Here is a 12,694-nt window from a genome sequence, read left to right as displayed (position 1 = left end):
TTACATAGCAATAGATTACATAGCAATAGATTACATAGCAATAGATTACATAGCAATAGATTACATAGCAATAGATTACATAGCAATAGATTACATAGCAATAGAAAGTGTTGGTTTCAACTCAGCCTCCCTAATCCCTGGCAGCCAATAAAGCTCCACGTCTGCTGTCCATCCATCCATCCCTCACACTCATCCCAGGCTGAGTGATCCGTATCCCGGCTTCCCCCCTGTGGCCACAGGCCTGATCCCTGGTCGTAGCCTAGCCACAGCCTAGCGTCGACACAGCAGGGGCTGTCCTCCTCTGGCTCAGGCTTAACATGGGACATATGGGAAAGGGTTTCCCTCCCCCTTTACTTKTCCCTCCCTTTGGACTTCTCTTACCAGACCATGATCCTGACTGGGACAGCATAGGGATTGGATAATAACCCACCACAAGGCAGGCCACCTCATAGAAAGCGAGACTGGTTGAGACTGGCTGGCGGGTTGTGTGTGGTTCAGGATTCCAAAGCAGCGACCAGCTAACGGACGACCAACCAAACATGCTGGCAGTGTCTGTTAGATGGGAAAAGCACTCAGGCTTGTATGATTCTTGAATGGCCTATTTTAGCGGACCCACATTTTGATCTGTGTCTGGGTCAGCCAGTGACACTCTGAGAGCTGAGTGCTGAGAGCAGGCTGGCTGGTCCGTCTGCTTGTCCCCATGGAGCTTAGGGAAGTGTGCACYGTGTTTGTGGCATTGTTTAGGAGAAGGGATGTTTGTAAGAAACACAATGGACCCAAATTCAGCAACATGGGGTAAGTCGGACTGAGGCAATCTGATCAGTGTGAGTGTTTAAAGATCTGTGTGTTTGTGTGTGTGTGTGTGTCGTTTTTTTTTGCTAAATCCTTGGTTGTGCATGAAGCATTGTTAGAGGTACCTCTGAGAATTAATTGAATTTGACTGGTATCCTTTCTACAACTGGAATAGCGCTTGATCGTTTTCATTGACAGGTGATAAAAATGGCGTCCCATTTGAAGTCTGGACGGCGGTGAACGTTTTCATAGCTTTAATGGCAGGAAGCTGCAAATCTGTGTTTCAATGTTTGGGCCATCTGAAAGTGGCTGAGACATGAGTAATGTGAGACACAGGACGCAGGGGAGACCGCCACACAGGGTGTTCTACCTCTAACAGGCCATTTTGGTCCATCAATGGTTTGCATGTTCTGACGACTTGTCAAACACACCTCATTCAGCTCATTCAGACATCTGGCTCCCTTCCCCCATTGGATTTACTTGAAGTGATGTGTGTGTGTGTGTGTGTGTGTGTGGGGGGGGGGGGTGTGTGTGTGTGCGTGCGGGCGTGCGTGTTTTACTTATACCTGGGGCTGGAAATTGATTGGAGACTTAATTGTACTTCCTGGCTGTTGCCGACGTGTTTGAAATTCAGCTGGTGCAGTCTGGGGGTCAAACGAGTCAGGCTTTGCTTTCCTCAATCCTCATTCCTCCATCCTTCCCTTCCTCCCTCCTTTCTCCAGCGAGGTCCTCAATAGAAGGTCATTTACAACCACTGAGATTGTAACCACATTAAGTAAGGGCTGTTTGGACACAGATTTAAGCTTTGATTCTACACACACAAAAAACTATCTTTCACAGCTTTTTTTCACTTATGTACTTATCAGCTTTAATGGTTTGGGTTGACATCAAGTGGAGTTGATAAGTGTTTCACACAAAAATAGGAAATCCCAACAGATTTTAAATGGCAATGTTATTACATTTAGTATCATAGACAAAGTTAATGGCTCAAGTTGTTAGGCCAGAGTCAGATTTTTTTTTATCCCTCTGTAAATTGAATGAAGTGATATCATAATCACACTTAATATACAAGCATATGTGCGACTTGAGGATGTTTTGAAATTGTCGCTGGATTACAGTTATGATCCTAATCCAAGTTTATTATTGAGATAAATGAAATAAACACTCAGAATCTTTGAAACCATTCTCACTCTATTTGATTACATATAAAACCATAAAAAAATGTAATAAAAACGTGAAAAGCATTATGCACTTGAAACAACCTCGCGGATCCCCTCCCTGTCCTCACGAATTCTACTGCTAAATAGCTTCAGAAAACACTATAATTCCTAATCAGAACACCACCAACACTCAGAATCTTTGAAACCATTCTCACTCTATTTGATTACATATAAAACCATAAAAAAATGTAATAAAAAACTGAAAAGCATTATGCACTTGAAAACAACCTCGCGGATCTCCCTCCCCTGTCCTCACGAATTCTACTGCTAAATAGCTTCAGAAAACACTATAATTCCTAATCAGAACACCATCAAAATGTGATTATCAGGGGTAATTGTCCAAGACAGTCCTATTTGTGATGCTCCCCCAGATGAATCGGAGGGAGAAATGTGTTTAGAATTAATGGGAGCTAAACTTGAACCCACCTTTTCAAGGGGACAACAGAGACAATAGAACTAAATGTTATGTTCAGGTCACTGTGTGTGGAGCTGCATTAATCTACTTTAGTCATGTATGGTGCTGAGGGATGAGATGTGTCATATGTCAATTATAGGTTAGTAGCTGAAAAAACACCTGAGAAAGATTTGTTTGGCTTTCCTGTCATATGTAGCTTTTGAATGCCAATGTGGCAGCATTACGACTTGTCATAGCGCTACAACTTGTCATAGCGTTGCGACATGTCATAGCATACCGACCTTTCATAGCATTACGGTACTTATCATAGCATTACGACTTGTCATAGCATTACAACTTGTCATAGCTTTATGAACTGTCATAGCATTACGACATGACATAGCATTAAATCAAATCAAATTGTATTTGTCACATGTTTTGCAAACAGGTGTAGACTAACAGTGAAATGCTTACTTACAGGCCCTTCCCAACAATGCAGAGAGAAAACGAGAAATACAAGAAAAATAATAGGCCAACATGAGGAATAAATACACAATGAGTAACAATAACATGGCTATATACACAGGATACCAGTACCTAGTCCATGTTCAGGGGTACATGGTAATTGTTGTAGATTTGTACTGTACAGTACATATTTATTTTATTTGATTAATTCAACCATTTAAAAAAAACAAGCACACATGCAACTTAAAAGCCATACATGCACATGAATAAAATCATCGAGGATAACACACAATAAAGTCTGGGACTTATTTCCACTGTGGTCCTCTTGAGACAAGATGGCTAGGCAAGATCAAACACAGTATGGCAGTGAAACAATAAAACAATAAAACATAAACAGAAGAAGAAGAACATCTATCTCATCATTCCAGTTACATCATAGGGGTTATTCATATGGGCACAGAAGACATCAAACATATTTTTACTTTATTTTTAAAGCTGTCCAGAGAGGACGTTGTTTTTATAGGCAGAGGCAACTCATTCCATTCTGAGGCTCCAGTYTACAAGAAAGTACCTTTCCCAGCATTACTCCTGAACCTGTATAAGCACACATCAGCAACACCTGATCTGGTGCTGTGATTGTGTGCATCCCTAACACGAGGAAAGTAATCACTTAGATATCTGGGCACAGAACCATAAATACTCCTGTAAACCAAACCTAGTCTAATCTGGGACACCCTAGCCTCAACAGGCAGCCAGTTTAGTTCCTGAAAGCAGCTCCTGCCTATGTGAGTACGTGGACTCACCTTCAATACTACCCTGATCAGCTTATTCTGGGCTATCTGGAGCTTTCCCTTCATAAATGTAGATAAGCCCCCAAACCAGGAAGTACTAGCATAGTCAAAATGGCATTGAATGAGGGCAGTAGCTAGCACTTTCATGGAGTCCTTATCAAGCAGCTTGGACTTTCTAGCCAAAAACTTAGTCCTGACATTAACCTTCCCTAGCACCTTATTGGCCATTCTCACACCTCCCAAGCTTCCATCAAGGATACATCCCAGTAGCTAACAAAGGTTTTAGTAGTCAGCACCTCAACCCCTAACTCCACTCTGATTTCAGACGACCTACACAATTTAGGTCTGGATCCAAAAATAATTGCTTCAGTGCAGAGATAGCTTATTACTCCAAGCCATTTGTCAATGTTAGTAAGCTCTGTGCTAAGTATGCTCTCCAACATAGTTTTACTTTTGTGAGACACCAGAAGTGTAGAGTCATCCGCATAAAGAAAAAGACGGCAAGAACAAGCATCTTTCATATCGTTAATATACAATAAAAACAGCAGAGGCCCAAGCACGCTCCCCTGCGGAACGCCACAACTCATTGGTTTTGCCTGAGACAGTGAACCATTAACCTCTACTACTTGCTCCCTTCCTGATAAATAGGACTTTACCCAGCCTAGAGGGARACTYCTTAACCCCWGTGCCTCCAGTTTGGAGATTAGGWGACAGTGGTTAACTSTATCAAAGGCCTTCTGTAGGTCAAGCAGTACCATTCCACACAGATTTCCCTCATCAATCTCTTTCCTGGTGAAGTCAGTCAAGTAAAGTAGACATGAATCAGTAGAGTATGTTTTTCTAAAACCCGACTGAAAATCATACATTAGACCCTGTTTGTTAACATATTCATACATTTGCTCATGTACAATTCTCTCCAGGATCTTTGATGTTACACAGAGGATAGATACAGGCCTATAATTCCCAGGGTGAGACTTTATCCCCTTCTTATACAGAGGTATAACTTTATCTTGTTTCATGTCCCTGGGAAAGGTGCCTTGTTATAGGTAGTGATAAAGTGACATATAGTAAACAATAGCAGCAGCGTATGTGATGAGTCAAAAGATACAGTATGCAGATATTCAGGGTAGCTACAAGTTAACTACTTAACTAACTATTAGAAGAAGCTATTCAGCATAGCATTACAGCTAGTCCTGGACAGTCTGATTCATAGAATAGCATTTTGACAGTCACAGTATGGAGTCAGGCACCTTGTAGCTCAGCATGCATTATGAAGTCAGACTTTGGCACCACTGCAGTGGCTTCCATCCATATCCATGGTCCCTTTATCCCCCTCTGCTCTCTCTCTCTCTGCTTATATGGTGCACATACAGGACCCTGTGACTTCAACCAGTCTGGGGAATCCACCGCATGTTGAAGTCGTTCCCCTCAATCGGCACTGGAAGCTTTGTGTGCGCGTGTGTGTAAGTGCGTGTGTACGGCAGGGGAATGTTTCTGCCCATCTCTCTTGGCCAGGCTGTAGATTTGGGATTGGGCCTGGGCTTGTTCAGCATTGCTGGTTGGGACTTTGAGGCACACCATGTGCTCTCATGATCTGCCCTGAATCAGCCCCTATTAAAAAACACACAGAGACCCTTTCAAGTGCTGGCTAGCCGCAGCCACCAGACCTCCAGCCTACAGCCCCTAGTCCTCATCCACAACAGAGGAGCCAGAGGAACATCAAAGGCCCCCATCATCCTGTCACTTAGCCATGTGGAGGTCACCGGGGTCAGACCACTACCTCTCTACACAGTGACGTTCTGTCTGCCTGGTGGTAATGTGGCGGAGAATGTGGAGAATTTGATTTGAATGTGTTTTTTGAGGGAAGAAAAGATCGTGAGGGAATGAAATAGTGAAATAAAGTTGTTTTGATAAAGCAGGATTTAAAAAAATATGTTTTATAACATTTATAATACGGTATCAATGTAAATATTGGGTAAATAATGCCTTTGCTCTCCTATTCATCTAGTGAATCAAAGTAAGGATCAGGAGTTATTCCTTACGACATGATCTGACCAGTAAATCATTCATGACCCTGGTCATACTGTAGACACATCGGTAGGTTTGTGAAGAGGATGACTGAATCCCAGTGTATTTCAGCTCAGCCATATTTGTTTCCCAACTAATGTTAAGACAATAAACTCTGAATGAGTCAGTTACCCCATGTTAGTTACTTCCAATACCATACTAATCAAGCATGTCATTCAGTCACAAAGTCCTTGACCTGACTACAATGTTCCAGTCCCACACCCCCTATCCCTGACCACAGTGATTATGGACAGTGTCCTAAGTGGCGGGCTACAGCAATCTGCCATAGACCTGACCACTCACTCAGTCTGTCAATCAGTCAGACAGTCAGTCAGCTAGCTAGGCCTGATTTATAGCCAGCTTTTCTCGTGCTTCCGACTCAGCCTGCCAGATGGTGTGGCCGCTACGATGGCAGAGCCCAGCCCTGCCTACGCTAAAGCCGTGGCTTTGCCGTCGTGCAACAGTTCAACTGTGAAAACCGCAATGGGAAAACGGGCAAAATCTCACTGAGCTCAGATGTAAGAACAAACAACAAACAAAACAAACGTGGCTGAGTGTGTTAAGCCTGAACAATTAACAGTGTCAACTGTCCCTGTTGAAAGGGTGATCAGAAGTGTCACCACTTAAAGGTGACTGACACTGACAGGGAATTCAGTGAGACACAAGTCGGTTGCCTAATGCTGTTTACTGCAACATCAAGTTATCTGTCGTTTTGCTGTCTCTTCGCCCACTATCTCAGAAACGGAATTTCAACATTTCATTTAAAATTGCAAATGACACACCCATCTGTCAATCCATGGTTATGTCCCCTGGCTATGGCCATGGCTTTGTCCCTGGCTGTATCCATTGATACTGTATGTCGCTGGCACGTGTCGCTGGCACGTGTCGCTGGCTGTGTCGGCTGTGATGATTTGGAATTCGTCTTCGTTTATCAAAGTCTGGCCTTCTCTCCCTGCTCCACAATGGCATTCCTCTCCTGAAATGTCACAGTGGTTTCATCGCTCCACCTCTTTGTACTCTGACTTGTAGGCCTATTTCCAGCCGGGTCAATGGAGGGAGCCCTATCCTAGACAATCTCCCTAAAGGTCCAACTCTCACTGGATGTGTTTTTTTTTACCTGGAATAGGCCAGGGAGAATGTAGAACAAGAGGTAATGCCATTGTAGTGAATCATATGGGAATCAGGGGTGAGGAGTAGAATTTTGATGTAGGCTGTGGGGTAAAAGTCTCTGGTTTGCATTGAGAGAAATCATTATTTGGCACAAAAATCGAGGCACAACCGTATCACAAGTCCCATAGAGGCACTGAGGCAGTCTGTCAATACTCTGCCTCAGTGGATGCACTTGTGAACCTCCCCAGCGCCATATGTACCCATTCAGCACCACATCGTGTGGTGTACCACATACTGTAGTGGAAAGGGACCCGTCCCCTCTTGTGTCGCTGGCCCTAAAACAATCTCCCCCTTCTTCCCCCTCTGTTTGTGTGTGTGCGTGCATGTGCAGGATGGAAGAGACGGTGCGGACGCTGCTGCAGAACCAGGGGGTGCTGGAGCAAACAGCTGTGGACACTGTGGACATCATGAAGGCCTACAAGGTAACGCCGCACTGCTCAGCACTCTAATGTACTGTACTTATCCTCTTGCGCACTGGGGCCTCCCACTCCTCTTTCTATTATGGTTAGAGCCAGTTTGCGCTGTTCTGTGGAGGGAGTAGTACACAGCATTGTACACGATCTTCAGTTTCTTGGCAATTTCTCGCATGGAATAGCCTACATTTCTCAGAACAAGAATAGACTGACGAGTTTCAGAAGAAAGTTCTTTGTTTCTGGCCATTTTGAGCCTGTAATCGAACCCACAAACGGTGATGCTCCAGATACTCAACTAGTCTAAAGGCCAGTTTTATTGCTTCTTTAATCAGGACAACTGTTCCGCTGTGCTAACATAATTGCAAAAGGGTTTTCTAATGATCAATTAGCTTTTTAAAATGGTTGCTGATAATGGGCCTCTGTACYRCTATGTAGATATTCTATTAAAAATGAGCCGTTTCCACTTACAATAGTCATTTACAACATTAACAACGTCTACAKTGTATTTCTGATCAATTTGYTGTTATTTTAATGGGCAAAAAATGTGCTTTGCTTTCAAAAACAAGGACCTTTCTAAGTGACCCCAAACTTTTGAACGGTAGTGTATATATGTTTTTATATATATTCCTTTATTATTTTACCCTAACCCTACCACCTCTCCTCTAACTGGAGTAAACTAATGGACCACAACACTTAGGTTTCTACTTCCTGCTTATACATACTATATACATTTTACGGACAAAGTATGTTTTACAAAAGTMATCTTTTATTTGTTTTTAGTCCCATCCTTCAGCTCCACATATTACTTAAGCTCGGTTCTTGGCAACCAAACTGGTTGCTATAATTAGACTCATTAGCAGTAGGCCTATAGTAGCCTTAAACTTTGTGTTTGTGTGTTATGTGTGCAGCTACGGTATATTCTTGTGTGGATTTTTTGTTTGTGCTGTTCCTTAGATACTCAAGGTATCTCACAGAACTCTTATTGACACAGAAGGTCCTTTAATTATCCATGTTACGTTCATTTATCCAAATTACGTTCATTTAATTATGACAAAGTGACCTTCCAAACAGCATCGTAGGAAAAAGTGGAACTGTGTGAGCTAGAAGTAGTTTGGTTGTGTTACTGTTAGGGGAGGTCGATAAAGGTCATACCATTACAGTTCATGGAGGTCWTGTCTTGTACTCTTATGATTCGTACCACATTTAAAATGTAATTTAGCTTCAACTTTTTCATTTCCAAATGTGTTAACCAAAAGTAAGCGAATTCCCACTAAGTGCATTGCACGTATCTCTCAAATGCAAAACGTTATACGGACTTCTTGACTTCAGTGATGAATATGCTACGTCTGTAACGGCTGTCGTCTTCCTCCTCGRCTGAGGAGGAGAAGTTTGAAGMATCGGAGGACCAKTGCGCAGCGTGGTAATTGTTCATCTTATTTAATGGAAGTGAACAACTCAAAATACAAAAACAACAAAGTGAAAACCGAAACAGTTCTATCTGGTGCAGACCCACAAAGACTGAAAACAACCACCCACAAAACCCAACAGAAAACAGGCTACCTAAATATGGTTCCCAATKAGGGACAACGATTGACAGCTGCCTCTGATTGAGAACCATATCAGGCCAAACACAGAAATAGAAAACATAGATTACCCACCCAACTCACACCCTGACKACACTAAAACAAAGAAAATACAAAAGATCTATGGTCAGAACGTGACAACGTCGTTATAAAAGACAAAACCATTCATTAGTGTGGTGGGCATGCTATGCCTTTAGAAATCGATCAAAAAATTGCGTCATAATGGGAAATGGAGGTATGGCGGTATACATTTCAATAAGCCTAGTACATMCATTAGCTAGATTTATTGTGGGTGAACGTAGGGAGTATAACTCTATGGCTGAATCCCCTATTCCTTATACAGAGCACCATTTTTGACCAGGGCCCATAAAGTATATATCACTAGGCATAACAGGAATAGGGGGCATTTTGCAATGCAGCCTTCCTCTCAGCAGTGGACCATATTTCCACATAGTCAGATACCCTGTGATTATTCAAATGATGGGTATTATACAGAATAATAGCAGCTCCAGAATTAATCAACCTGAGTGGATTAATTAAACATGGAATTAGAATCTGTCAACGTGTGCCAGTGGAGGGGATCGATTTCGTTCTAACGTGTGCCAGTGTGGGGGGATCGATTTCGCTCTAACGTGTGCCAGTGTGGGGGGATCGATTTCGCTCTAAGTTGTGTGAATGGATGCAGCAAACATACACATGTGGAGAGAAACATATGTCAGGTTACCGAGATGACTGCACCTACTGTGACCAGATGTTCAGCAAGCAATCAGACATAACAGGGCTGTGGTAATAAGAACAAGCTCTCAATTAATGGTACCATTACTGGGGGAAAGATATGGGTCATATTCATTATGCACCAAACGAAAGAATACTCACTCAAACAGGCAGGGACGGCSTGAACTTGTACAATAAGAAATGCTTAAAACTTTTTACTACAGAGTGCCTGCAAAACAAAAGAATCAAACAAAGTCAAGATTGGGAACCACCGGCATGTTTTAGCCAAGATTGGAATAGTCCTTTAAAGTTCAAAGCAAAACATAATGCTAGTGGTTGCCAAGGACAGCATTTCCAATTCATGTTCAGGAGGGAGGGACGACTTGATTCGGATGCATTTGGATATGGCGGCGCTAGCAAGGACTCAACCTCATCTATCAATGTCTCCAGCCATGGCTGTCTGCGTCCGCCGCGCTACCGTGAAAGCCCATCGTCCGGCTTGACAATTAACTGTCAAGGAGGGAAGAGAAGGATTGAATGAAAAATGTAACAAAGGTGCACAGGTGTACATCAGGCGATAACAACAAAAGGCTTTGGTGAGATTTTAAGGTGAAAAATTGGGGGGGGGGGGAAAGTCCATTTACTTGCATTGCAAAGCTCATTGGCTGGCTATAGGCATGTGWTGAGGTTTACACGACATCTAACTCCCAGCTCAATTGTAGTTTTATCCCTCTCCTGGTCCTTGATCAGATTTGGAATAGGATGGAGATAAGAGCGTTTGTGAAATGGATGTTGCAAATGAAAGGGCGGTGACCTCCCTCGATCAGACTAAGCCATGCATGTTGAGTATTTAAAGGTGTCTCAATCTCTCCTATTGAAATGTACCTACATTTAGGATTCATGGCAACTATATCACCCCAGGAGCAGTGTGTGTGTTTTTTAAAGCACATTCAATGCATAAAGATAAATGTCCAGTTTAGTCCAGTGAGGATTAAGCGTTTCATATTATCGGCATATCACTTTGTTTTGYATACAGGAAATCCATCATAAATCCCCACTGGTAGGGGTTTTTGTATTAAATTGTAAGGAAAATGGTGTTGGATGTAAATACAGTATATTAGTTTTAACGACAGCTTATGCTATGGTTTTCATATGTCTCAATATCACATACAAAACAACGTGGTGTACTGATTTAAGACCAAAGTAGCATGATATCATTTATTTGAATAGTAACATCAGAGGGAAAGAAAATCCCTCCTTGACTTCTAGGATAGTGTGAAAATACTTTGAATAATTGACAGGCGACACATGACATATCCTCCTTTAGCKGTACTCTATATCCTGTGTTGAATGTACAGTACCTAATTAGCTAGTCAAATATCAGGATGCTGTCTCGTCTGTGACTCTCTTGGTGAGCCATGCCCAGCGGGCCTGGGGATATCATGGACCCCATCGTTTTATTGTGTTCGCTTTTAATTTCCGCCTCTGTGCATTAGTGTCACAGCTGGAGACTGAGGCAGGTTGTGAAGGGGGGGAGAAAGAGGGGTGTGGGGTCCTCTATCGGCAGACAAGATGGAGAGGTCTCAAGGTCACTGRCACTCTTTGGAAATACAAGTGAAACGCGATTAGGMATTAGGGGATGTTTTGGGTGTTGAATTGTTTTTTTTCTTCTCTTTCCCTCTCTCTCTCCTCTCTGTTCTCTCTCCTTCTTCCCCTCTCTCTCTCCTCTCTGTTCTCTCTCCTTCTTCCCCTCTCTCTCCTTCTTCTCCCGCCTTTGTCTTTCTCTCTTTCTTTCTCACTCTCCTTCTCTCTGCCTTTCTCTCTATTTCTCTTTTGCTCTCTCTCCATCGTCTTCTCTCTCTCTCTCTCTCTTTCTCTTTCCTCTCGTCTGTCTATCAGGATAAACTCTCAGAGGAGGTGCAGAAGACGCGTGACAGCTTGGAGCAGAACAGCAGCGGTAGTAGCCCACTGCCGTCTTCTGGAGACCCTTTGCTGGCAGACGTCGGCAGCATCAGCCGAGCGGAAGAGTTTCAGGACCAAACAAAGCTCCTTCTGGAGCGTCTGCGCACCCTAGAGGTACAATTCAAAACATGGCTCCGCCTCTCTTCTCTTCTCCTCCCTCGTTCTGCCTCCGCCACCAGGCTCTCCTTCTTATGTTTGCAGTCTGGAGCATAATGGTCTTATCAAAGTCTTGTGCGCTCTGCTGTTTGAAGAGCAAAGCGCTCCACAGAGGGCTCAGGTTTCTAGGACTTCACAGCGGTCTTTGTTCACTTCCATAGCGCTCCTCCACTGTTCCACTGTGTGCTCTGTTCTCAGCATTAGCAACAGTTGAGTCAGAAATCCATTTTGAGTAATCCTTCTGATTCTGATTGTTTCCGACCATACAGTATACCCACTAGACTGACACACCAGGCTTTCAGATCTCCTCAGCAATTAAAGGGGCTAAGTCTATTAAGACTTAATCGAATTACGCTCAGAGACCCACCTACTCATTTACGAAGTGGCCCTCGCTGATGCCGCGAGGGTCTGTGGCTAATGTTCAAATACTTTGAGCGTATGATATTTATTTATTTGTTCCACCTTTATTTAACCAGGTAGGCTAGTTGAGAACAAGTTCTCGTTTGCAACTGCGACCTGGCCAAGATAAAGCATAGCAGTGTGACACAGACAACAACACAGAGTTACACATGGAGTAAACAATAAACAAGCCAATGACACAGTAGAAAAAAGAAAGTCTATATACAGTGTGTGCAAAAGGCATGAGGAGGTAGGCAATAAATAGGCCATYGCAGCGAATAATTACAATTTAACAGATTAACACTGGAGTGATAAATGAGCAGATGATGATGTGCAAGTAGAGATACTGGTGTGCAAAAGAGCAGAAAAGTAAATAAAATAAAAACAGTATGGGGGTGAGGTAGGTAGATTGGGTCTGCTATTTACAGATGGACTATGTACAGCTGCAGCGATCGGTTAGCTGCTCAGATAGTTGATGTTTAAAGTTGGTGAGGGAAATAAAAGTCTCCAACTTCAGCGATTTTGCAATTCATTCCAGTCACTGGCAGCAGAGAACTGGAAGGAAAGG

The 12,694-nt window shown here is 43.0% G+C and overlaps 1 protein-coding gene across 5 annotated transcripts in view; it reads left to right on the top strand.

The window, feature by feature from the left end:
- Window positions 1-12,694, top strand: part of LOC111971068 (nck-associated protein 5-like) — a 124,883-nt gene that overhangs the window by 57,030 nt on the left and 55,159 nt on the right. For all 5 annotated transcript variants that reach the window (XM_070445929.1, XM_070445930.1, XM_023997871.2 and 2 more), the window contains 2 exon segments: window positions 7,231-7,321; window positions 11,509-11,685. In XM_070445929.1, coding sequence (XP_070302030.1) covers window positions 7,231-7,321; window positions 11,509-11,685 — 268 coding nt within the window.

This window comes from Salvelinus sp. IW2-2015, linkage group LG12, assembly GCF_002910315.2.
Source record: "Salvelinus sp. IW2-2015 linkage group LG12, ASM291031v2, whole genome shotgun sequence".
NCBI classification, from domain to species: Eukaryota; Metazoa; Chordata; class Actinopteri; order Salmoniformes; family Salmonidae; genus Salvelinus; species Salvelinus sp. IW2-2015.
Note: the sequence above shows the minus strand (reverse complement) of the source record. Positions and strands in the feature narration are given on the sequence as shown.